This window comes from Elephantulus edwardii, unplaced genomic scaffold, assembly GCF_000299155.1.
Source record: "Elephantulus edwardii isolate Elephantulus edwardi_28Jun2011 unplaced genomic scaffold, EleEdw1.0 scaffold00148, whole genome shotgun sequence".
Taxonomy (NCBI): domain Eukaryota; kingdom Metazoa; phylum Chordata; class Mammalia; order Macroscelidea; family Macroscelididae; genus Elephantulus; species Elephantulus edwardii.
Genome location: NW_006399898.1, coordinates 4546803 through 4571094, shown reverse-complemented (window position 1 = coordinate 4571094; position 24292 = coordinate 4546803). Strand labels below are relative to the sequence as shown.

General features: G+C 57.7%; 1 protein-coding gene across 1 annotated transcript; it reads right to left on the bottom strand.

The window, feature by feature from the left end:
- Nucleotides 1-897: 897 nt before the first annotated feature.
- ABCB9 (ATP-binding cassette, sub-family B (MDR/TAP), member 9) lies at nt 898-22513 on the bottom strand. Its single transcript, XM_006894639.1, has 11 exons — nt 21874-22513; nt 16294-16408; nt 15669-15799; nt 14877-15082; nt 10789-10986; nt 9603-9731; nt 7583-7771; nt 6502-6675; nt 3116-3281; nt 1495-1631; nt 898-1173 (listed from the first exon to the last, which is right to left on the bottom strand). Exons 1-11 carry the CDS (start codon nt 22448-22450, stop codon nt 907-909), a joined length of 2289 nt encoding a protein of 762 aa, XP_006894701.1. The 5' UTR covers nt 22451-22513; the 3' UTR covers nt 898-906.
- Between the last annotated feature and the right edge of the window lie 1779 nt (nt 22514-24292).

Here is a 24292-nt window from a genome sequence, read left to right as displayed (position 1 = left end):
GCCCACCCGGCACAGAGCCCGAAAGGCCCAGGCAGCGGCCCAGGCAGAGGTCAGGGGTCAGAGGTCAGAGGTAGTACACTTTATTGACCAGTTCTCCCAACAGCTCAACACTCCCCACGACACCAGTCCTGGTCTTTCGTACCATCCTCCTGTCCATTCGTCCATCGGGGAGCAAAGACAATGAGACGTGAGATCCTCAGGCGCCCGGACAGGAGAGCAGGCAGGTGGGGGGGAAGGTTGCCAACCGGGGAGGGGGAGAAGGCAGGGAAAAGGGGCTACCACGCTGGGTACAGACCAGGGGGGACTCCCAGGCCTGGATGACCCCTCACCGCCCCACAGTGCCCAGTTAAGGTTGAAGTGATTCACAGTGAGGCTGGCTGTGACTTGGACGGGCACCTGGCCACTCCCTGACTCACCAAGACACGGGCACAGAGGCCCAACGCCCTCCTATGTGGCCCTGCTCCCCAGAGGGGCAAAGAGTAGAAACCCAGCCAGTTTTTCTTTGAAGTCCACCCAGGCTATCGGGACAGCTCACTGACTCCTGCCCTAGAAGTTTCCAGAACACTCCTGTGCACTTGCTCAAGTAACTTGTTAGAAAAATGGTTTGGAAATCCAGGTGCTGGCTGGGGCCACCTGGCAGGGTGTGGGTTTAAAACGGCAGCTCGGCCTCCACCTGGAAACCCGGGGGCCGGGCAGGGCCAGCGGGGGGCCCAAAGTGTCCTCATGGCCCACACTGGAGGGGCCGGATCATGGCAGCAGGGCTGGAGGTCCCAGGGACCAGGGTGAGGCTGATGCAGGAAGCAGTGATACGAGGGACGTGGCAGGTGGCCCTCCACCTGGCCTGGGCTCAGAGGGCAGCTGGGGGCTGCCGGGACCCCGTGGACACATCTGCTGGGCGGTCACCCCTCAGGCCTTGGGGCCCCCGTTGACACTGCCGGGCGGCTCCTTGCGGCTGGGCGTGTAGTCCGAGGCGGGCTCGAGCCCCAGCATCTGCCGCTGCACCAGCTTGGCGTAGAGGCCGCCCTGGGCCAGCAGCTCGTGGTGCGTGCCCTGCTGCACCACGCGGCCGCGGTCCAGCACCACGATGAGGTGCGCCCGCTCCACCGTGCTGAGCCGGTGCGCGATGATAAGTACTGTGTGTTTCTGCAGGTTCCCGTGGATGGCCTGCTGGATCTGCGGGGACACGGCGGGTTGCTCGCCGCCCCAGGCCCGCCCCGCTCCCGCTCAGCCCTGCCCAGACAGGAGTGCCCGCAGGTAAGACCGAGCTAGCCAGCCACGCACCCCGGGTCCCCCACACTCAGAGGGGATGAGAGCTGCCTCCTGACTCTACTCCCGCTCATTCCCAGCCCCCTGGCTTCCCACCCCATCACCCAGAAAGCTGATGGCCTGGGGTGCCCCCCGGGCTGTCTCCAGGCCCTTCCCACCACCCAAAGCTGGGCACAGGGGCCCTGACCACACGCGTGTCCAGCACAGGCTCTCCACCTCACGACTCACCAGGTACTCGCTCTCGGCGTCCAGAGCGCTGGTTGCTTCGTCCAGGATGAGGACGGACGGGTTCCGCACCAGAGCGCGGGCCATGGCCACCCGCTGCTTCTGGCCCCCTGACAGCTGGGCGCCCTTCTCCCCCGTCTCTGCAGGATGAGGCAGAGGGGTGAGGTCAGCAGGAGGGTGGGGCCGGGGCTGCCTGGCCTGGGTGAGAAGCCCCCTCCCTCCGCCTGCTCTACTGCTGGGGGTCTCAGGCACTCTCGGCAGGGAGGGACCAGCTTTCCAGGGAAGAAGGGCCACGGCCGGCAGGGCCAGCTCCAGAGGCACAACACGATGACCTTTCTGACAACAAGACCCCATGCTGGGAAGCAAGCTCTGCTGGGTTTCAAATCTTTGCAGAAGGAAACTGACCATGTTTCCCTCTCCAAGCAGCTGGTGGGTCTGAACTGCAGACTTCTCCTTAGCAGCCTGACACAGGACGTGCCACGCCACCACAGCTCCCTCCTTGCTGAGAAGGAGGACGTAAATTTAGCCTGCACCAACATAACCGTGTTTCCCCATTTGTTTGGCAAAAATCTCAAAGCTGGATAATACACTTTGCTGGTGAGACGGTGGAGAACGGACATTCCACCAAGTTACCAGTTCAACAACACAACCTTGGACACACGGTAGTCAGACGCGTGCGAGCCTGCGACCGCTGGGCTGTGGGGCCCAGGTGTTGGGTAAAACACTGGCCTAGACATTTCTAAGGAAAGAACCGGACAGGCACTGTTGAGGTCAATTCTGACTCCTGGCGGAATGCCATGGGGATCTCAGAGCGGAGGGCCTGGAAGCCGACTGCCAGCTCTTCTTTGGAGTGGATTCAAACCTCCAACCTTCTGGTCAACAGCTGAGAGTGTTAACCGTTTGTCCCCCGAGTGCTTGTATGACATCACAACCCTACATCTCCGTGATGTCTTCCTAAGGACGGGCTTGCTCTCCTGCATGCTGACAGAGCCACGAAGTGATGTGACTCAGAGCTGAAAACCAAAAAGAGCTCTCACCCTGGAATACTATACAGCTGCATAAAAGGAACAGGGAGGCTCCTGTGTGTCTACAAAGGAGGATGTGGAGCGTACGGGTGACGTGGGTCGTGTTCTGGCACAGAGACCACCGGACAGGGTGCATGCTACTGTGGACAGAGGCACTAATGGTCAAAGTGTGTGGTGGTGTGGACATGGGGGTGCTGGAGCAAGATGGGACATGCTGTGGACATGAGATCATGGGGTAAAGCGTGTGTGTGCTGTGGACACGGGATTATGGGGGACAGGGTGTGTGTGTTCTATGGACATGGGACCATGGGGGACAGGGTGTATGTGTGTGGTGGACATGGGACCATGGGGACAGGGTGTGTGTGCTGTGGACACGGGGGACAGGGTGTATGCATGCGTTGGACACAGCGCCATAGGGGACAGGGTGTGTATACTGTGGACACTGGGGGCCATGGAGGACAGGGTGTGTGTATGTGCTGTGGACATGGGACCATGGGGACAGGGTGTGTGTGCTGTGGACACGGGGGGACAGGGTGTATGCGTTCAGTGGACACAGGATTATGGGGACAGGTGTACATATGCGTGCTGTGGACACTCACCTGTGCTGTAGCCGTCGTGCAGTTCCATGATGAAGCCGTGGGCATTGGCCTTCTGCGCGGCCTCCACCACCATATCGAAGGGCACCTTGTCGGAGGGCAGGCCGTAGGCGATGTTGTCCTTGATGGAGCGGGCAAACAGCACGGGCTCCTGGCTCACCAGAGAGATCTAGGGGGACAGGGAGTGGGTCATGAGAGGCCAGGAAGGCGGCCGGCCAGCTGGCGGTCACCAGCAACCTTACCAGCGCCAGCCCAGCTGCCACCAGGGTCTCAGGTCTGAAACCTGATTAGGGCTCGGGGAGCCGGGCAGCTGCCCAGCCGCTGTGTCCCTAACTCGCCTTGCCAACAGCAGTGTGGACGGCGGGCCAGGCCCGGCCTGCTCCAGCCACGATGCTGGGTCAGAGCCCATGGCCGTAGCAGGCGCCCTGGCTCCGGTGACCACTCCTTTCCCACCTCTCCTTCCCTGGGCCCTGGGGCCACTCACTTGACCCTAACCCTGTCCACGCTTCTAAGAGAAAGACCTAAAAGAGCTGCAGACCTGAGCTCCCATCCCAGGAGCCCGGCTGATAAACGTGAAGGCACAGTGGGTGTCACGACAAATAATGAACAAATCAAATAGATGGGGGTGGGGGGGACTGTCAGGAATAACTCAGCCGTCCCAAATCAGAGATTTTTAAAGTAATTGTACTGCACCCAAAAATCAAACTGCAGGTCGCTATAAAAACACAGCAGGCTTCTATTACATATATGAATGTATATTCATAGCCCTGTATGTATACATATCGCTATATTTACACATGGCTAAATATATACACAACTAAATACATTCACATACACACACACACACTCTCTCTCTCTCTGTCTGTCTGTCTCTCTCTCCTCTCAGGCACTCAGCCGGGGTAGTCTGTAAGCTGTCTGTCGTTAACCCAAAGGCAGCCCTGCTCTGTCAGTCTTAATTCACCACCGGCTTCATGAGAGAAAGATGGGCAACCTCCTTGCGTGCGATTAACAGCTTCAGAAATCTCAAGGACAGTCAGTTATGATTATGTTACAACCCAGAAGCAATGAGGTTTTATATATTCAGATATCTGTAAATACATCTATTTTGCCCTCATCCACCTCCTGTAAATGTGAAAGCCGTACAACGACTAAGAGCAAAGCAGCACTGATCCCTCCCTGCCTGTGGTTGTGACCACCACACTCAGACCTAGACCTCGTCCTAATAGAGGGGATTTTTCAGAGCACTGTATTTCAAAGTTGACTTGACTTTTTTACTAATCTGGTATTTACCTTAAAAGCTGATCTTAATGGGTAGTTTCAATTCAAAGTTTGAAGAGTATATCAAGGCCACTGTCCTTCAGAGCAGTGGATTTGAACCACTGACATTCTGGTTACCTGCCAAAGTCCTTAACTCCAATGCCACCAGAGCTCCTGCAAGATGCATGGCTAGACAGAGGAAGCCATCCACAACGAAGATGAAAAGAACCAAGGCCGAGCCAGACCAACATCTGCCTGAAGGACCCTCCCCCTCCCGATGCTAAAAACAGGAGACACGAGACCTTTGGAAATGCTCCCGGAAGGAGCGAGTCCAAAGCCAGGCAACACGCAGCCACGCGGCGTGGAGACGCCCGCAGTCAGTGAAATGACAGAAAGGTAAGGGAGCCGTCACACAAGTCGGGGAATTGGGGCCCCAAAGAGAGGCACACACCCGGGTTCACCGCAGAATTGCTCACAAGAGCCCCACAGGAGAGACAACCCACGGGCCATCAGCAGACCAACAGCCGGACAGTCGGTGACCCAGCCACCAGGTGGTGGTCGAGTTGGAAATGATGCCCAGCTGCCCATCCCACAGGTTTTCAGAGTAAACCATGTGGCAGGAGACTGCCCAGCCTTCTCCAGCGGACAGCTGGGCGACTCATGGACTCAAATCCAAAGTGCCTTTGGGACTGCAACGCTTCTTACACTACGGCCACAGAGCTCCCCCACGGGGCAGGGTTCAGCCATAGAAATGGACGAGGTTCTGCTATGTGTTCAACACTGACGAACGCTGAAAATACACCAAGACAATGAAGTCAGGCCTGGATGAAACCGCTAGTGAAGGTGGGCGTGGGCTGTGGTTCTGCAGAACTGAGAGCAAGGCACTGAGAGCCCTCGTGACAGGGCTGTGATCTTCATGGAGGAGGGACAGGGTCTGGGAGGAGGACTTCAGGCTTGAGGAGGAGAGTCAGGAGAGAAGAGGAAGGCCTTTAATGAGTTGGACTGACACCCTGACACCAACACTGGGCTCATTCGAGACGGTTTCTACACGGGGTCACGACAAGCGGGAATTGATGTGACAGCATCTAACAACGGCAGCCTTTACAGAAGTGGGTCACCAGAGCTCTGCCACAAGACGTGGTCACGTGGGTTCAAACCATGGACCCTTCTGCTTGCAGCCAAGCGCTGAACTGTTAACGCCACCGGGGGCAGATGTGAAGGCAGAGAACAGACAAGCAGCCACCAGGGACTGAGAGCAGAGGGGAACAGGCGAGTCACTGCCCTGTGTGGAACAGGGTGATGCGGAAGTTCTGGGACCAGGCAGTGATGATGGCTACACAATCATAGAAATGTCCTTCAGGGCACTGAGTCATACACCTGGAAATGGTTTTAAAATATACATGTTTGTGTTGTGAACATTTTACCACAATTAAAAAAAACAAAGGTGCAGTTATTAGTCTAAAGGATTAACAGACCACAGGTGCTCCGTCTCCATGACAGAGACCCACAGAATCATAAGAAAAAGGCCAGGCTGGCTGGTCTGACGGAAGCTGGGAGGAGTCCTCAGTGCTACCGCTCTTAGCTGTTTTCAAGCCTTGCACTAAAGTCACCTGTGACTCATGTTCCAAAGAACCAGCAGGGCTCGGTGATGGTCACCACCGCCAGGGAGGAACATGCTTCTCCGATTAACCAAACATCTGAGAAGAAAGCAGGTGGCCTCAGCCCAGGGAGAAAGGCCAGAAAGAAGGACAGGACTGGAAGGATGAGTGAAAATGGGGCTCATAAGGAGGAAGTGGGTTGAGTGCTGTTCCACCACAGGGATTCTGATCAATGTCGTGAAACCAAAGGTGTATAAAGTAGTGAATGGGAAACCAATTTTCTCTGTAAATGTGCAAACAACACTGTGAAGGTTTTCAAGAAACAAGGAGAGACGCTGCGTTGGAGGGAAGAGAAGAGCCATGTGGAGAGGGAACAGCCCTAGAATGAAATACTTTTTTTTTTAATGTGGCAGTGACTACTGTGAAAAGCCTGCCAGTTAATACTGGAATATTCTCTCTCTTGATGTGGGAGTGTTAGGGTGTGTCCCGCTGGTGCCCCATCTGTCCCAGGGTCACCACCCGGCCCCAACGCACCACTTTGTGCAGGTACTTGTGGTCATAGGCGCCGATGGGCTTCCCGTCCAGCAGCACGCGGCCTCCCTCCAGCGGGTAGAAGTTCTCCAGGATGTTGACACAGGAACTCTTCCCGCTGCCGGAGGGCCCCACCAGGGCGGTCACCTTGCCCGGGGTCAGGCTGAAGGAGACATCCTGCCAGGACAGAAAGGGGTGGCTGGCTCAGGTACCAGGGTGGAGACCCTCTACCCTCAGACTCGGATGGACGCCTTCCCTGGGCTGGTCCCTGCTCCCTGCCCTGGCCCCTGCTCCCTGGGCTGGCCCCGGCTCCCTGCCCTGGCCCCGGCTCCCTGGGCTGGCCCCGGCTCCCTGGGCTGGCCCCGGCTCCCTGCCCTGGCCCCGGCTCCCTGGCCTGGCCCCGGCTCCCTGCCCTGGCCCCGGCTCCCTGCTCTGGCCCCGGCTCCCTGGCCTGGCCCCGGCTCCCTGGCCTGGCCCCGGCTCCCTGGGCTGACCCCGGCTCCCTGCTCTGGCCCCGGCTCCCTGGCCTGGCCCCTGCTCCCTGGCCTGGCTGAGCCTGCCTCAAGAACCCCAGTGTACTCTTTTCCAGGACCTGAAACTTGGCGGAATCCTGGCAGCACGGGGGATTAAGTACTGGGCTGCAGTTCAAATCCACCAGCTCCTTTTTAAGCGGACGGAGCCATCTGACCCTTGGAAGTCCTATAGGGTATTCCCACTCTGTCCTACAGGTCACTATGAGAGCAGCTGACTCAAGAGCGGTGGGGTTTGGGGTTTCTGTCAGTTTGCCTGTATCTGGTCCACTGCCCGGGTGTTCTCTCTGTAAAGGGCCACCTGAGTGGCTCCTGCTCGGAACTCAAACCTCACCTCCTCCAGGAAGCCCTCCTGGACTGTCTGCACCACCCCCATGAGCCTCTCTGATCACAATCCCCCGATTTAGTTTCTTCCTTGCACTCAGGACCCAGAAGCATTCTGTCGATGATCTGTCTTCCCCAGCCAGCGCGTGAACTCCGTGAGGGGAGAGGCCTGGCCCCAGGGATCCTCCACCGTGTTGTCTGCACCCTGTGCTCCTCAGCCGCCCCCTCACCTGCAGGACCTGGGTGTGAGGTCGAGTGCGGTAGGTGAAGGTCACGTTCTCAAAGTCCACCCGGCCCTCCAGGTGATCAGGGGTCAGCTTCCCTTCATGGACCATGGTCGGCTGCCTGTCAATGAACTCAAACACCTTCTCTGCGGCCCCCACGCCTTGCATCAGGCCGCTGTAGACAGAGCCCACGGACTGGGGGAGGAGAGGAAGGAGATTCATGCTCCTGTCCCAGAGGTTCCCCCACTCCCGGGAGCAGGGAGACGGGGTGGGCTTGGGACAGCAGAGAGGCCAAGTGGGGAGGGTACAGTGAGGGCAACAACAAAATAATGCCTTCGTATGGAATCCAGACTTTCTGGAGCCAGAGAGGCTGCACAGAGCCCTGAAAAGACCTTTAACGGTAATCTTTAAACCTTCAGCCACAACCAGCCCATGAAGCCTTCTGAAAACCCCACAACGCACAGCTGAGCTCAGCTCGTGCAAAGGTCTGCTGCAGCACCATACGTTTTTAGGATCTGGACAGAGCCAAACTGACGACAGGCGTCCCCACAGGGAGGTGTCCTGGAGGCACAGCGCTTAAATCACTGGGCCACGAACCATGAGGTTAGAAGTTCGAACCCACCAGCTACTCCGCTGGAGAAAGATAAGGTGGAAACGATGCTTCGGAGAAGATTACAGCCATGCAGACCCCACAGGCGGCTGTGCTCTCAGGTGTGTGGTCACCGAGTTGGAGCCACGCTTGAGGGGGCCACTGAGTCAGAACCATGCTGGGAGGGGTCACCAAGTCAAAACCTCGCTGTGGGGGGGGTGTCACCGCGTTGGAGCCACACTGTGAAGGGGCCACTGAGTCAGAACCACGCCATGAGGGGGTGACTAACCACGTCGTGGGGGGTCACTGAGTCAGAACCACGTCATGGGGGGGTCACTGAGTGGAACCATGCCATGAGGGCGTCACTGAGTGGGAACCACGCCGTCAGGGGGTCACTGAGTCAGAACCACGCCATGAGGGGGTCTCTGAGTGGGAACCACACGATGAGGGTCACTGAGTCAGAAGCACACCGTGAAGGGTCACGGAGCTGGAACCCCACTGTAAGGGGTCGTCACCAAGTTGCTGGCAGTGGCTTCAGTTCAGGCTGCCGTTAACCACGGAAGCTCCAGGCAGGAGAGACCCTGTACTGGCTTCCTTTCCTGCCCAGTCTCATCCCCCCGCCCATGTTTTTGGGGGTCACCTCTCAGCTCAATCATCTGCCCCCGACTCACCTCTCAGCCTCTGCTTGTGGGAGCCTCAAATGGAAGACTTCATCTACAACAGTCCTGCTTTTCCCAAGGAAGAGCTTGGTGCGATGGTTAAGCACTCAGGAATTATCTACAAAGTGGGCGGTTCGAATCCTCCCAGGGACACTTGGGAAGAAGCCGACCTGGCAATTCGCTCCCACAGTCTCTTCAGCCTGTGGGACAGCTGTCCTCCGTCACGTGGTCACTAAGCCCAAAAAGCACGTTCACCCCCACATAGGTTCTGACAGAGGCCCTGCAAGGCACAGCAGGACAGCCCACAGGGAAATTATTACAGAGCAGACGGCCTCACCATTCCCCCATGGCGCAGGCTGCTGCGTTTGATCCACTGACCTTTAGGTTAGTAGCTTGGTGTTTTCCCCACTGCACCACCAGGGCTCCTTACTGGGTGGCGAGGGGTGGACAGCTGGCTGGGACCCTAATGACTGAGGATAACAGTTAACTCTCCCCGTGGGTTCCCGTAACACTGGACTCTGGTTTTGAACCCTGTCCTCCCACGGGACTCCAAGGGCAAGTGACTGTCCCTCGGAGACTCAGCTTTCCTTTCTGGGAAATGGGATGAACAGCACTCGGACCTCTCAGAGCTTTGAGGGCTGTGGCCTGGAGTCATCTCTGTTGCTTCTTCCACTTTGTTCAAAACCAGCCCAAGTTACCCTGCCTCTCAGCTGCTCCCCATCACAGGCCCACCCTGCAGCCCCCCGTCAGAGCCCGCCTCCCCTCCAGAGCCCCTCACCTCCATGCAGTCCCCCAGGACAAACTCATAGATGATGAACGAGATGAGGTTGCCGCTGGTCAGCTGGCCCGAGATGACCAGGTGGCCTCCGTAGTACAGAATGCTGACCTGGACCACCAGCAGCGTCAGCTAGGGGCAGAGGGACAGGAGTGGAGTCCCCAGGCTTGGATCCTGTCCAGCCTGTGCTTCCCCCCGCAGCCCCCTAGCCCGCTTCCTACAGGGCCCCCGGCTGGCAGGGCCTCGGGCCTGGCTGGAGAACAAGGCTCTCTGTCAGGCCCCTGATCCCGGACCCGCCAAGCGACAGCAGTTTCTCCTCCTCCGTGCTGGGAATGGCGAGGCTCAGAGAGGCCGCAGAGCAGAGCTCAAGGCAGGGGCCGGAGGAGGGGCATGGTGTGCCCAGTCTGCCTCCTCTCCCACCTCCTGCACCCTGCAGAGTGCCTGGGAGAAGCAGGACCCTCCCCACCCCAATCACCCACGCTCACTGCACCCAGGGCACAAGCTGGGAAAGGCTGGGCTATCCAAGCGGATTTCTGCCCCCTTGGTGCAGTGGTTAAAGCACGTGACTACAAGGTGAGCAGTTCAAATTCCCCAGCTGCTGCGTGGCCATCTGCATCCACACAGATGACAGCGACTGAGACTCTAGGGTCCTATCCTGTCCCTCAAAGTTGTGAGGAGTCCAAAGGCACTGGGTTTTGTTGTGGTTTTTAAAAATTCCTCCTGGCTGGGCACTTTAGGGGTGGCCTGCCCCAGGGGGACCCAGAGATTCCACGTCCTCATTCCCATGTAAACTGCCAGCTCCCTCCTCCCCTAAACACCAAGCCTCCTCCGCTCCAGGCCCAGCTCTTCCCATGCCCCCGCCTCCCAGATGTGGCCAGTGGGACAGTGCCAAGCTCCGAGGGTCCTCTGTGCTCCAAGGAAGGGCTCAGAGCGATCCCACGCTCTCCTGTGGGGGTGCCAAGCCGGGAAAAGCTGGTCTGTCCCCCTCAGCAGGGCCCTTCCCAACTCCCGTCCTGCACCACACCCCACATGAGGGAAGGGGCGGCTGCCTGGGGGACGGCACTGGAAAGCTTCTCTGGGGATGAGCTGGGCGTGGGGCCAGATGTGGACACCGACACATAGGGCCCCAGGCTGATGACCCCACCGGTGGGCCTCTGTCTCGGCATCCGGCTGCAGGCCGGCCACGTACCCCACTGCCCCAGACGTAGTAGGTGTAGGCGGCCGCCTCCTTCCGGTTGAGCTTATACACCTGCTGCAGCTTTCGCGAGTACACATCGGCCTCCTCCTCCTCGTTGGCGAAGCTCCGGACGGTCTTCATGGCACTAATGGTCTCCTCGGCCGTGCTGCTGGCCCGGGCCAGGGCGCTCTGGACCTCCTTGGACAGCCTCTGTGGGTAGGGGACAGGAGATTCCAGGTCAGCCTCCTACCCAGGCCTCCTGGCCTCTCTGGGTCTCTCCACTCTCAACCATCACCAGCTGCACGTGGGGCATCACAGGGAGTAACAAACAAGACCCTTTCCCTCCGTGTCCCCTGGATCAACTGCACAGTCTCAGAGAGGTGATTTTAGCTGGGGCCTGTGGTGACAGCTCCAGGCCCCTGGAGGAGGGGCTGACCATCAAGCCCCCTGCCCCCCAGGCCTCAGGGAACGCTGCTGACGACCATGGAAGGCTCAGAGGAGGGTCCTCGGTGCCTGAGCCTGTGCGGGAGCAGGGGTGCCCTGCACAGGCGTCCAGGTTGCTCACTGCACCGGCAGGCAGTGGAGACACTGTGGGTTCTGTCCCAGATCGCCACAGTAACAGAGGAATGTCATCAAGCTAGAGCCACACATGGCTTCCCGTCTCCCGTGCACCGACAGCTGACACTTTACGGGGGTCTGTGTGCCGCAGACCGGTGAGAAAGTGGGAAAGGTCGCAAGAATGACCAAAAGGGGACCCAGAGACGCAAAATGAGCACGTGCTGGAAGAGGCCAGCGGCCGGCTGGCTCGAGGTAGGGTTCCACAAACCTGCAGTTTGCAAAGCCCACGGTCCGTGTGAAATGCAGCAGAGAGAGGTCTCCCCTACTGAGACCCACAGACTCGCTGCCACTGAGTTGACTCTGACTTATGGGGACCCATGGGACCGGGTGGGACTGCCCACAAGGTCCTGGGGCTCTGAGACTTCACGGAAGCAGACGACCTCATTCACTCCTGTGCAGCAGTGGGAGGGGTTTGAAATGCCAACCTTTGGGTAAGAAGCCCAATGCTTAACCTACAGCACCACCTGAGCTCTTCCATCTGCACAAGGAATGGCAAACACCAAGGGAGCGTCTGCGGGTTGGCGGAGAGATTCTAGAAACTTCCAGTCAACTCTGGAGCAGCAGCGGGGGCTGTGTGAGACTGGCTGGCACTGAGCAGGAGGGGGTCCTGAGCATGTGTCCCTACTGGCTACTGCCCCCTGGCAGAGCATCTGTGATCAACAGTCAGACACAGTCAGACACTTGCCCGCAGCCGGATGGGCACGCACCAGCCTGCCCCTGCCCGTGTGCCACGCCCGGGTCGCGGCAGAGGCCGGAAGAGCCAGCCATGCCCTGAGTCATGTCTGATGGGGGTGGTGTGTGTGGCCGGGGCTGTGACTCAGTCAGTGCAGTGAGAGGGTCAGGAACAGGCTTCCCAGTGTTCCGCCCAGCTGAACCTGCAAGCGGGGTCTGAGGTGTGTGCAGAGGTGGGGGTGTGGGCTCCAGGGCATCCTGTCCCGGCCGGAGCTGGCAGAAAAGCGGGCAGGAAGGGCGGGGTGGGCACAGGAAGGCAGGCTGAACTCCCACTCCATGGAATGTCCTGGCTTTTTCTGCCCGAGAAGAAAGCAGTGATCCTGAACACCATGGAGAGGCCGTGCTGGGGTTATGAGACGGCATTCCCTCTGAGACTGGGCGATGGTTGGCCTCGTCCCCTCTGGTCATAGGTCCAAGGGACTGGGCAGAGCTGGGGGTGTCCATCCACCCTGCCTCTTACTCAGGAGCCCTCCACCACCCAGGTCACTGGTGGACACTCTGCAGCTCCTCATGGGTCAGGAGTGTCTGGACTGGCCCTGGTTCTTAGAGCTCAGGGTGTCCACTGACTTAGAAAGTCCCTCAGGGTCCTAGCCCACCCAGACTGGGCCAAAAGTATGGCTGTCCACAGCCGTCAGAGCCACCCGAACACTGACACAGCCCCCAGGGCAAGCGAGCCCATGTGCGACTAGAGGGAAAACAGAAGGTCTGAAGTGTGTTAAAAGACGTATTGCGATGGGGAAGTCTGCTGTTAGGGACCTCTCCAGAGTACTGAAGAGCAATGCTGTCACTCTGGAGACTAAGGTGCGTCTGATCCAGGCCATGGTCTTTGCCATCACTTGTTATGTGTCAGAGAGTTGGACAATGACTAGGGAGGACAGAAGGAGAATTGATGCCTCTGAGCTGTGGTGCTGGAGAAGAGTATTGAATATCCCATGGACTGCTAGGAAAATGAAAAGGTTCATGCTGGAGAGAGTTAAACCAGGCTGCTCCTTGGAGGCAAGGATTCTGAAGTTTCGTCTGACATATTTTGGACATGTTGTAAGGAGGGACTGGTCCTTGGAGAGGGACATCATGCTTGGGAGGGTGGAGAGGCGGTGCAGGAGAGGAATGCCCTTGATGAGATGGCTTGATTCAGTGACTAGGGAAATGGGGGTAGGTGTGTTAGAGACAGTGAGATTGGCACAGGATAGAGCAGGGTTTAGGGCTGTTGTACATAGGGTCGCTATGAGTGGCAGGTGACTCAACGGCACATAACAACAACAACTAAAGTGCATAATGTGTTTTGTTGCTAACCCAAGGTCAAAGGTTCGAAACCACCAGGCACTCCACAGGACAAACGTGATGCAGTGTGCTCTGGGAGTCTCCCAGCCAGCGTAGGGTGGCCATGAGCTGGAGTCCACTGGAAGGGGATAGGTGCTTCGTCCTTGCAAAGGTCTCCAGTGAGTGGCCCGTCTCCTCCTTGCAGGCTGCACCTCCTGCCCTCACTCTACAGCTGCCTCACACGTTCATCAGTCCTGCCCCAGGGCCTTTGCACCTGCTGTCCCTGCTGCTGACATACCCCCCCCCAGGTGTCCTTCAGGTCTTCATGCAAATGCCACCCTCACAGGGGACAAATCGAGAACTACAAGTCCACTTCCCCGTCCTCCAGAGTCCCTCTCATCTTTCCTAGTCTTATGTGCAGATCTATCCTTACTAAGCCCTAAGTGGCATAATGGCTAAGTTAACCACTTAGCCGTGAAGGTGAAGGTTGATGGTTCAAGTCAATCAGCCGCTCTGTAAAGATTTACAGCCTCAGGCCCCCTGTGGGGCAGCTGTGCTCCGTCTTCCAGGGTCTCCATGAACCAGGATCAACAGGAAGCTGGTGAGCACTAGACGTGACTTCTCCTGATCAAAGGCCACCAGTGGCCCAGCAGTTACACATCTGACTTCTAACCAAAGGTCAGCATTTGACCCGGCAGCCGCACCTGGGGGAGAAGGCCTGGGGAATCTGATCCTGTGAAGACGGCGGCCTTTTGGGTCCACCCCGACTCACCGCGACCCTGCAGGACATGGCAGGACTGTCCCCAGCGATTCCAAGGCTACCCTTCTCGTGGAAGCCCCCGGCCTCAGCTTGGCCGTGCTGAGCTGCTGGTGGTGGATCGGAACCATCGACCTTTGGGTTTGAAGGGCTGACTTTTCGGTTCTCAGCTGAGTGCTTTAACCACTGCACCAACCGGGACCACCCCCTCCCCATCCCCTGGTCGTATGTTCGCCCCCAAATCCAAACCCACTTCTGCCACCAATTCAGCTCCAACTCTGCACAGAGCAGGCCTGCCCGCCGGCTTTCCCAGGACGCCACGCTAACAGGCGCTGCCTGCTTCACCTTCGTCTGGGGGGCGGCTGGTGGATTTGAACCAGCGACTCAGGCCAGCAGCCAGCTGCTGTCACCTGTACCCACCAGGCTCCCTGTGCATGCACAGGAAGGCAGGCTTCCCAGTCAGGGTTGCAGAGGGCTGGTTCGGAGCTCGGTGGTCTGTGTGGACTGTGACCACTGAGTGGGGGCTCGGCCGTCATGTTGTTGCTGCTCTTACGGCATTTCCCTGTCTCTTTCTCCCTCGCGGAAGCCAGTTCAGAGAGGCGGGGGCCCCAAGTGTCCCCCCGACACGCCCCAGTGCCTGGGCATCACGGCCGCTCGACAGAGTCACCGCGTGAACGCGTGTCCGTGGGGGGCCTCTCTCACCCCCTTGGGCCCGGGCAGGGGTGCCCCCTACCTTGTAGTACTTGCCGTAGACGTCGGACACCATCATGATGATGGGGAAGCCCATGAAGGTGACCAGCGATAGCTGCCAGGAGAGGCTGAACATGAAGGCCACCACGCCCGTGACCTTGACCGTGTTACGAAGGAAGATGTTGATGTTCTGGGAGACCAGGTCGCTGACCATGGTGGTGTCCGAGGTCAGGCGGGAGATGAGGTCGCCTGGAACAGAGACACCTGGGTCTCAGTCCTCACCTACCATCTGGGCCGGGCAGGTTGGGAGGAAGGGACAGATCCCAGCAGAGATGGTCCTGAGTCCGGGAACCTGTTACCGGCGTCCTGAGGGCACAACTGAAGCAAGTCAGGGCCGAGGGGCAGCCCAGGCCTGGTTCCCGTGACTCTCCACTCCTCACGGAGGAAAACATCCACCCAGGGTCACACACTGAGCCGAGTGGGTCACACCAGCCCAGGAGGGGGCTGCTATCACTGCTCCCATTTCACAGATGGGAAGAGAGAGGCACAGAAGGTCCCACAGCCTGGGGATTAGGGAGACTCCATTGGCATGGCAGCCCGCCCTCAGCCTGGGGGACCCCTGTGGCCACAGGCTTGCAGGTACAGGTCTTGGTGACTCCCGGAGGGCCTGGGTGTGGAGACCTGGCCCCCGCACAGACCTCGGTGGCCGGGCCAGGGTCCCAGGGTGGCCTCAGCGAGCAGGCCAGCTCGAAGGGCGCAGGCGGGGCTGGAGGTCCCACCCGGGAGTGGAGGCCTCAGGGACCCCTCACACAGTCCCGTCCCCGCAGGGACCCACCTGTGCGGTTCTCATCAAAGAAGCTCGTCTCCTGGGTCACCAGGGAGCGGAAGAGACAGTTCCGCAGACGGATGTTCAGTCTGGCAAATATGAGGGTGAAAATGCCACCCCGAAGACCTGCGGCAAATGAGCTAATTGCAGATAAGAGATGTTATAACAGGACGTCCTTCCGACAACCGGCCACACAACCCGCCACACCGCTGCCCTCCCGAGCTGGCCGGGGGCCTCGAGCACAGAGCTCGGCCAGGGGCCAGGCCGCCAAAACCCAGTGCCCTTCCCGTGCTGGCCAGCAGGGCCCTCCAAGGTCATGGGCAGGGCCTCCATCACCAGCCCCTCTGCGGGGAGGGCACCTCGGCGGAGTGTCCCTCCAGCCCTCGTCCCGGGCCTCACAGTCAGGGTGCAAGGTGGGTGAGGACCGTGGAGCGGGGACGAGAGGCCCAGGGACCCAGATTAGCTGGCCAGAGCCTGCCCCCTTCCACAAGAAGCACGGGGCAAGGGCGGCCCTGGCCACAAGCCCGGGGATCAGGGCAGCCCTCGGGGCCAGGCCAGCCCACAGCACCCTCCACCCTCGGCCCGCCCGGGGGGTCGGGGCCGGGCAGGTGGCTGGCCGGTGCCGAGCGGCTACCTGCCGATGGCCAGCAGGCACATGATGACCACGGCCGTGCTGAACTGCTCCATGCTCTTCTGGATGACGATGCCGTCGATGGCCCGGCCCGTGTAGTACGGCAGGAAGGTCTCACCTGTGGGGAGACGCGGGGTTGGGGGGCCGTCTGCAGCTGGGGAGCCACACTGCACCCCTCCGCACACACTACTGCTGGGCTTTGAGCTTTAGTGTCCCCAGGTGGCTGGCCACTCATCTGGACTCAGGACTCAGCTCTCGTAGCACACTGCTTAAAGTGCTCAACCACTAACCAAAAGGTGAATGGTTCGAACCCACCAGCGGCTCGGCAGAGGAAAAGCGGGGCAGCCTGCTTCTGGAAAGGCTGACAGGTCAGAAGCCCATTGGGGACATTCTCTGTCCTACAGCTCTCACCATGAGCCGCAAGGGACTCGAGGACAGTGGCCTTGGGGGTCCATCGGAAATGCTTCCTTCTAGAAGGCTTGCTTTGCCTCCGGGAGGCTGGTGAGGACACTGTGTCCCGTGCACGACAGACCTTGTGACACCTGTGGGCACGCCACAGCCATAAAGCAGGAGCCCTGGTGACCCAATGGCTCTCTAGCATCTTCTGATCAAAAGGATGTAAGTTTAACAAAGATCTGCAGCCTCGGACCCCTGGGGGAGGTTCTGTCTGTCCTAAAGAGGGGCTGTGAGTCAGAACTGATCCAACAGTGACAGGCTGGGGCTTCCGTCTCTGCCAGGATATGCTCTGAGTTCCTACTTGCCGTAGACGGGATCACTCCACGGCAATGGGTCTGATTTCCTGGTTTACCAATCTGAGGAGGGCTGGTGGTGTCGTGGACTAAGAGGCGGGCTGTTAACCCCGAGGCTGACAGTTTGAGCCCACGAGCAGCTCAGTGGGAGAAAGACAGACTATTTCCTCCGGAAAGGTCCACAGCCTCGAGAGGCCTCCACTGTCGGCCTCTGCTCTGTGACGGCAGGCAGGGCTGCTGTTTCCGCTTCTCTCGTGGAGATCTGGCATGTTTGCGGAGCCAGGTCGGCACCCCAGGATAGGGACTGATGAGCGTTTCCCTCACAGCTGACTGCTACCTCCATCATGGTGGAGGGCCCCACAGTGTCAGACGCCTTTAAGTTATTTTTACTGATTTCTTTAATGCCCCTCATCTCAGAGAACTGTCACACAGGAAGCACTGGGCCTGACATCTCCACAGCCTGGGCTGACAGCGACAGTCACAGTCCAGGAGTGGACGAGAGGCTGTGCGAGGCTTCCTCACTGCCCTTCACCCACAGCTCACACAGAGTCAGAAGCTGGCCCCACGGGACAGAGGAGAGTGAGGCTGAGGTGGGGGAACCAGCCAAGACCACAGCCTGGGGCCAACGACCAAGAGGCCTTCTGCCCTGGTCATCTAGTGGGCTCCGGCAGAAATAACACGGGGGTGGCTTCCTCACCCACAGGTAAGGAGACTAGAAGCCTGAATGCGGGCTGCCAGCTCGGGGAAGGCCTTGTCTCTGTCCGCTCTGGGAGAAGGCCCTTAGAAAAGGTTCTTTGTCCATCTGCAGGCCTCATGTTCCTTGTGTCTTGGCATTAGCCTTCTGCTGGGTCTAGAAGCTTCACAGCATAGGGACCCCAGGTCCAGCGGGCATACTCCGCTCCTGGTTCCTCTATATTAGAGGGAGGTCTTTCTGATTTCTGTCCCTTCGTTTAATCTCAAATATATCAGGGTTGGTTTTTTTTCTCTTGTTGTGTACCGTCGAGTCAGATCTGACTGGCACAGGAGGAGATTGTCCCTCCTTCTCCAGCAGAGCATCTAGTGGATTCGAACTGCACGCTTTCAGGATTGCTGTGCAGCTTCTTGCCGCCACTAGGCCACCAGAGCTCCCATAATCTCGAAAAAATTTTAAAAAAAGGTTTAATCTTTTATAAACCTCAAAAGCAAAATGGCATTAAAAAGACAGGAAATAAAGAAAAGACCAGAACGGATGCCAGGAGGGACCATTCTGTGGAGGGGACATCATGCTTAGCCACAAAGAGGGTCAGCAGGAGAAGACGACCCTCAAAGAGATGGACTAACGTGGCGGCTGTGATGACAGGTTCACGTCCAGAGAGGCTGAGAGTCCTATGCAGGAGGGGGAGGGCTTCTTCCGTCATACATGGGCTGCCTTGAGTTAGAGCTGACTGTTGAGTGTGTTACAAGAACCACAACATAGACTTCAAAAGAGATTCAACTGTTCATTTCATCCTGTCTCATTAACAAAACTATTTCTAATTAGGAAGAGGCGTGAAGGACCTTCCCCAGAGCTGGCAGTGTGGGTAGGAGGGAGTGGTATTGTTGGGGCTTGAATTCACCAGCTCTTCTGCAGAAGAAAGATGGGCAGTCTCCTCCTCTGTGATGTAGACTCTGAAAGCCCGCTGCTGGGTCAGCTTTGAGTCAGTTCTGGGTGAAGACTACATAATAACAACAAACAATAACCTCCTAAATGGTGAGAAAATAATTTTCTGACGGTTAAAGGCACCCACTGGCGGGATCTCTGTCTAGACCATCAACTCACATTAAGAAGGTAATAATGGGTGAAACGGGGCGGGGGTAGCTGAGAACCATCTGCAAGTCGTCCAGTGAATAAAGAGGCAGCCGTGCTTTGGAAGTGTGGTGCTGGGGCAGGGGCCTGAACATCCCACGGACTGCCAGAGAAACAAACGGGTCTGTCCTGGAGCACGTGCATGCAGGGTGCCCCTTCGAAGCCAGGATGGCGAGACAGACAGGCTCTCACACACTCTGGGCATGTTGTCCGGAGGGAACAGCTGTCGGAAAGAGCCATTGTGCTGAGAGAAGTGGAGGGCCAGTGCGGGAGAGGAAGACCTTGGACGAGATGATTGACACAGTGGCTGTGGCAATGGGCTGGAGCACACAAGAGACCTTGAGGACGGTACAGGGCTCGATCTGTCATTCCTGGGGTCACTAGGAGCTGCAGTCTACCTGATGGCACTTAACAACAACAAGCAACAACAATGATACATTCTCAATTTTTACATAAACTTGAAATCGTTCTAGGAAAAAAAAAACAACAAATCCCATCAAATCTATGGTGGAGTCCTGCATAGCAGGTGAAGTGTTGGGTTGTTAACTGAAAGGTCGGCCACCTGAGCCCACCCACCCCTCCATGGGAGAAAGCCGGGGCCACATCCTGTTAGGCTTTATGGTCGCAGAGCCTTGGCCACTCGAGGAAGTGACTCGATGGCCATGGGCTTTTCAGTTGTTTAATTAAGACACTCAGCAAGTGGGAGCAGGGCTGGAGGTCAGTCCACACCAGTTTCCATGTGTTGGCAGGGGGGAGGGGGGAGGGTGTTCCTTAACCTTCCCTCCTCACAACTGGAATGTGCCAACTTTCACCTAATGGAAGTGGTAGACATGACACATGGACCACGGGCATGCTGGACAGTCCTCCACTTGCTACAAGGCTTGGTTTCGCCACAGCTATTCCCTCGGTCCTTGGGGCTGGGCCTACAGTTGTTTGTTGTTAAATCAGCTCACTTGAACGTGACTCATAGCAACACTATGAACAGGGGCTCTGCGCCCTGTCCCGTCCCGTGAAATCCGCATAATCTCCGATATGCCCACGTCCACTGCTACAGTCACTGTGTCAGTCCATCTCACCGAGGGTCTTTTCCTCCTCCACTGACCCTCCACCTTCCCAAGCACGATGTCCTTTTTAAGGGCTGATCCCTCCAAAGAACATGGCCCTAGGACGTGAGATGAATTTTCACCACCCTTGACTCCAAGGAGCACCCTGGCTGCACCTTCTCCCGGACAGACTTGTCTGTTTTTTGGGAAGCCCAAGGAACAGATATTTGGCACTCTTCTCCAGTGTCACCACTGAAAGGCCTTGGATCCTCTTCTGGCCTGACCTGCCGGCCACTTGGCCTGACCTGCGGCCACTCACTGTCTTTGGTGGTGCACTGCTGCCCTCTGCTGGCAGCCTTGTGCTTCGGTCCAGGGGGTCCTTTGCCCAGTGGACATCTAAGCAAGCTATTCCGTTCCACCCGCGGCTGAAGTCCTGCCTCAGTTTACCCACAGGGAAGTAAAGGGCATCGACTCTGACGCCCAGCAAGCACCAGCAGTGAGAATAAACCGTTTCTGAACCCTTCCTGACGAGTTCACCAGCACAGGGAGTAGGGTAGATGGACTAAGGGTGAGGTCAGCTCCTCCTGCACAGGCAGCGATGGGGGTCCCCTAAGAGTCAGAATCAGTTTTAGGGTGATGTATTTGAGAGCCCACGCGCGCATCTGCTAACCAAAACTGCAGTGGTTTGAACCCACCCTCCGCTCCACAGGAGAAAAGATAAAGCTTCTGTAAACACTGAGAGCTTTGGACACCCCACGGGGCAGCTGTGTCTACAGGGTCTCTGCGTTGAAATGGACCCTTGCAGTGGTGGCCAGGCTGTGGCGCCCTGACTGGGGGCAGGGTGCCATGTCAGGGACGGTACCCAGCTCTCTTGTGGTTTCTGTACAACAACCGTGTCTGTCAGCAAATCCTGCAATTCCTCCTTCCAAATATCGCTCTGAACGTCCGTGGCCACCTGGCCCGAGTCACCAGGCTGGCCTGAACCATCCGGGTAGTCATCTCAGGCTCTCCCACGTCCATCAGCTTGTCCTCCACACAGCAAGACGGGGGACAGTGCTAAAGCCAAGTCAGGCCTCCTCACGCCTCAGCTCAGAGCAGGTCACCAGCTGCCGTCTCATAAAGCAGGTAAGCAGGGGCCTACATCCTGCAGGACGGGCACGAGTGGCCACGCTGACCTTGGCACCTCCTCTGCCCCCTCGCTTACATGACTCCAGCCACACACGGAGCTCCGGCTGAGCCTGTCACAGCCAGGCACCGCCCTGCCTCAGGGGACCTTTGCACAGACAGTTCCCTCTCCCTCGCAGGCCCGGCCCCCAGGCCTCTGCTCTTTAAATTATACAGGAGAGGAACATTGAGGCTCAGGAAGGTCAGGGACTTGCCTTCACTTATGCAGGTGAGTGTCCTGAGAGCTTATTACAGCACCCACTTTAACAGGATAGCATACTCTTCCTGCACAACGCTGAATGCAAAGCCATGAATATTTCAAGAACCAGCAGGGTCACCTGTGGTGGACTAAGAGCCTAGGAAGAAAGGCCTGGTGAGCGTATGAAAACTGTTGTTGTGTGACGTCATGTGTGTGACCTACAGCTCGCCCTCCAGCATCTGGTGATACGAACTGCATGCTTTGGGACTGCAGTGGGAAGAGTGCTGTTAAAACGTGTGTGACTTGTCTGGAAAACCAACTCGCTCCTTCACCCAAACCACAGAGCAAAGTTTAGGGGGAAAAGACACAGCACTGAGGAGAGAGTGGGGTCTCGGGAGCCACGGAGGGCAGGTCCTCTGCCTGATTCCGTCACACAGCGGGGACTGCACTCATGTCAGGAATGGAAATGTGTACCAACGGCTGAGTGGAAAGCCAACTTACTCCACAATCCGTTACCCAAAACCCAGAAAAAGTTAATAAAATGAAAGGAAGGAAGAAGAGGCGGTCAGCCTTGACCCTGAACTGGCCTCTGGCCTCACTCACCCAGAGCGGCCACGATGAGGAAGAAGGTGGCCGCCACCAGGAAGGCCACGTCCGGCTTGGTGTAGGACAGGAGCTTCTGCAGCGTGGCCCCGGACGCCTGCTCCGGGGGGCCCTCCTCCGCGCCGGGCCCCGGCTCCAGGGACTCGGAGTCCGGCCGCACTGTGGACAGCAACCACCAGAGCAGGAACGAGGCGGCCAGTGACACGTAGGTCCACGCGAAGAGCGCCCAGAACCACGGGTCCTGGATGGGCCTGCGCACCTCGGAGAAGAGCAGCAGCTTGACCATGGCGTAGATGCCCACGCCGAGGCACACGAGGGTGATGACCGGCCACGAGGCCCGCAGGCGCTGGGGGCCCAGGGCACTGTTCTTGGCCACGCCGATGGTGGCCCCCAGCAGCAGGCAGCTGCGGTAGAGGCAGGCCGCCCACAGGTCCAGCACAGAGTCGAAGATGTTGAAGTCACGGATGTCCTCCAGCAGGCTGCGGTCCAGGTGGCTCAGGACGTAGATGGCTGTGGTCACGCTGACGTCCATGCTCATGAAGGCCAGGGTCGCCACCACCGCCTTCCACAGCCGCATCCTGAAGGCCAGGGGGTGATGGGCAGATGCCGAGGGGGGCAGCTCTAGCTCAGAGGGGGTGGAGCCATCGTCCAGGGGGTGTGACCAGACCTGTGGGGGGGCAGGGACACACTGCTGTGGCTCTGAGCATGCTCACCACATCTCCGAGCCTCAGTTTCTTGATCTGTGCAATGGGTAGAAGGAGAGCAGACCTCACAAGCGGCAGTGGGTGGAGATGTGGGCGTGATTTTAGATGGAGGGGGCAGGGAAATAACACCCGAGAAGGACTTGAGAGCCGAGTGAGATCACTGTGTGATTTATGTCAGGGGGTGGGAGAAGTGTCTCCTGAAGCAAGAGTGGACCCCACATTTTTGAGGAAAGCGAGGTTTTGTCATGAGGCCAGAGATGGGGGTGGCAAGGGGCCAGGGACAGCTGTCGGGACCCAGTAGTCACTGGAAGCATTAAGGTGATACAAGCACAAATCAAATGCATTGTGGTTCGGCTAACCCCCCCACACACACCCAGGACAGAGAAGAGCTGACCCACAGGCAAGGCCAGATTAGAGAACACGCAGCGCCGAGAGGGCTCAATGGTGCTGTGTGCCCCAATCTGCAGGATGCACTGTCACCTGACCACAGGTGAACGCTGTGGTGGCCTCGTCCCACACCAGCACGTCAGCATGTTAACCCACTTTCAGCTGGTTCCATGGAACCCTGCTGGCCTGCTTACTGGTTAACCCTCCCGCCCAAAGGGTTTTTAAGGCTGTAAATGTTCACGGACGCAGGCTTCCATGTCTTTCCCCCCAGGACTGGCTGGTAGGTTCAAACAGAAAGAAGTCTTTTTCGCCAGTGTCCCACCAGGACTCCTGAGATAAGCACAAGAGTTCAATGAATGGTTGGTGCTTTTATTACAATGACACTAGGGAACTCTGTTGGCCTCGTGGTAAAAAGCTGTGTTGCAATCCCAAAGACACATGGTTCAAATCCACCTGCTGCTCCGAGGGAGAAAGATGGGCAATCTCCCGCCTGTGCATTTTTCCACCTCTGAAAACCTGCCAGAGGGTCAGCTGAGAGTCTGGACAGCTCACAATGACTAAATCCTCTAAAACCCGCTTCCTCATCTCATAAAGGGTGTTGGAAAAGGCAGTGAATTAGCACCTGTGCTGATCTCGGTGCAGACTGACCACTTCCTGTTGTTATCCTGTCATGGATGGCACTGTACCCCCCAAATACATGGATGATCCCTCATGATCTGAGAAACCAAGTGTTGTTGTTGTTTCGTGCCGTCGAGTCGCTTGCAACTCATAGTGACCCTACGTACAACAGCCCTAAACTCTTCTGCTCTGTCCTGAGCCAATTGCACTGTCTCTGACACGCCCATCCCGATTACCCCAGTCACTGAATCAATCCACCTCATAGAGGGCCTTCCCCTCCTGCGCCGTCCCTCCACCTTCCCAAGCATGACGTCCCTCTCCAAGGACTGGTCCCTCCTTACAACATGTCCAAAGTATGTCAGACGAAGCCCCAGAATCCTTGCCTCCAAGGAGCAGCCTGGTTTAACCCTCTCCAGGATGAACCTGTTTGTCTTCTTGGCAGTCCATGGTATTCTCAATACTCTTCTCCAGCACCACAGCTCAAAGGCATCAATTCTCCTCTATCCTCCTTAGTCATTGTCCAACTCTCTGATGCATAACAAGTGATTGTGAAGACCATGGCCTGTATCAGGTGCACCTTAGTCTCCAGAGAGACACCACTGCTCTTCAGTACTTTGGAGAGGTCCCTAACAGCAGACTTTCCCATGGCAATATATCTTTTAATTTCCTGGCTGCTGGTGCCAAGAGTGTTGACTGTGGAGCCAGCAGGT

What these genes read in the sequence shown, in the direction of transcription:
- ABCB9 (XM_006894639.1), bottom strand. Translation starts at nt 22,450, where the DNA reads ATGCGGCTGTGGAAGGCGGTGGTGGCGACCCTGGCCTTCATGAGCATG. An exon ending in CTTTGATGAGAACCGCACAG is followed by an intron (nt 15,083 to 15,668) that starts GTGGGTCCCTGC and finishes TCTCTGTTCCAG; the next exon opens with GCGACCTCATCTCCCGCCTG. An exon ending in TCTACGGCAAGTACTACAAG is followed by an intron (nt 10,987 to 14,876) that starts GTAGGGGGCACC and finishes CCCTACCCACAG; the next exon opens with AGGCTGTCCAAGGAGGTCCA.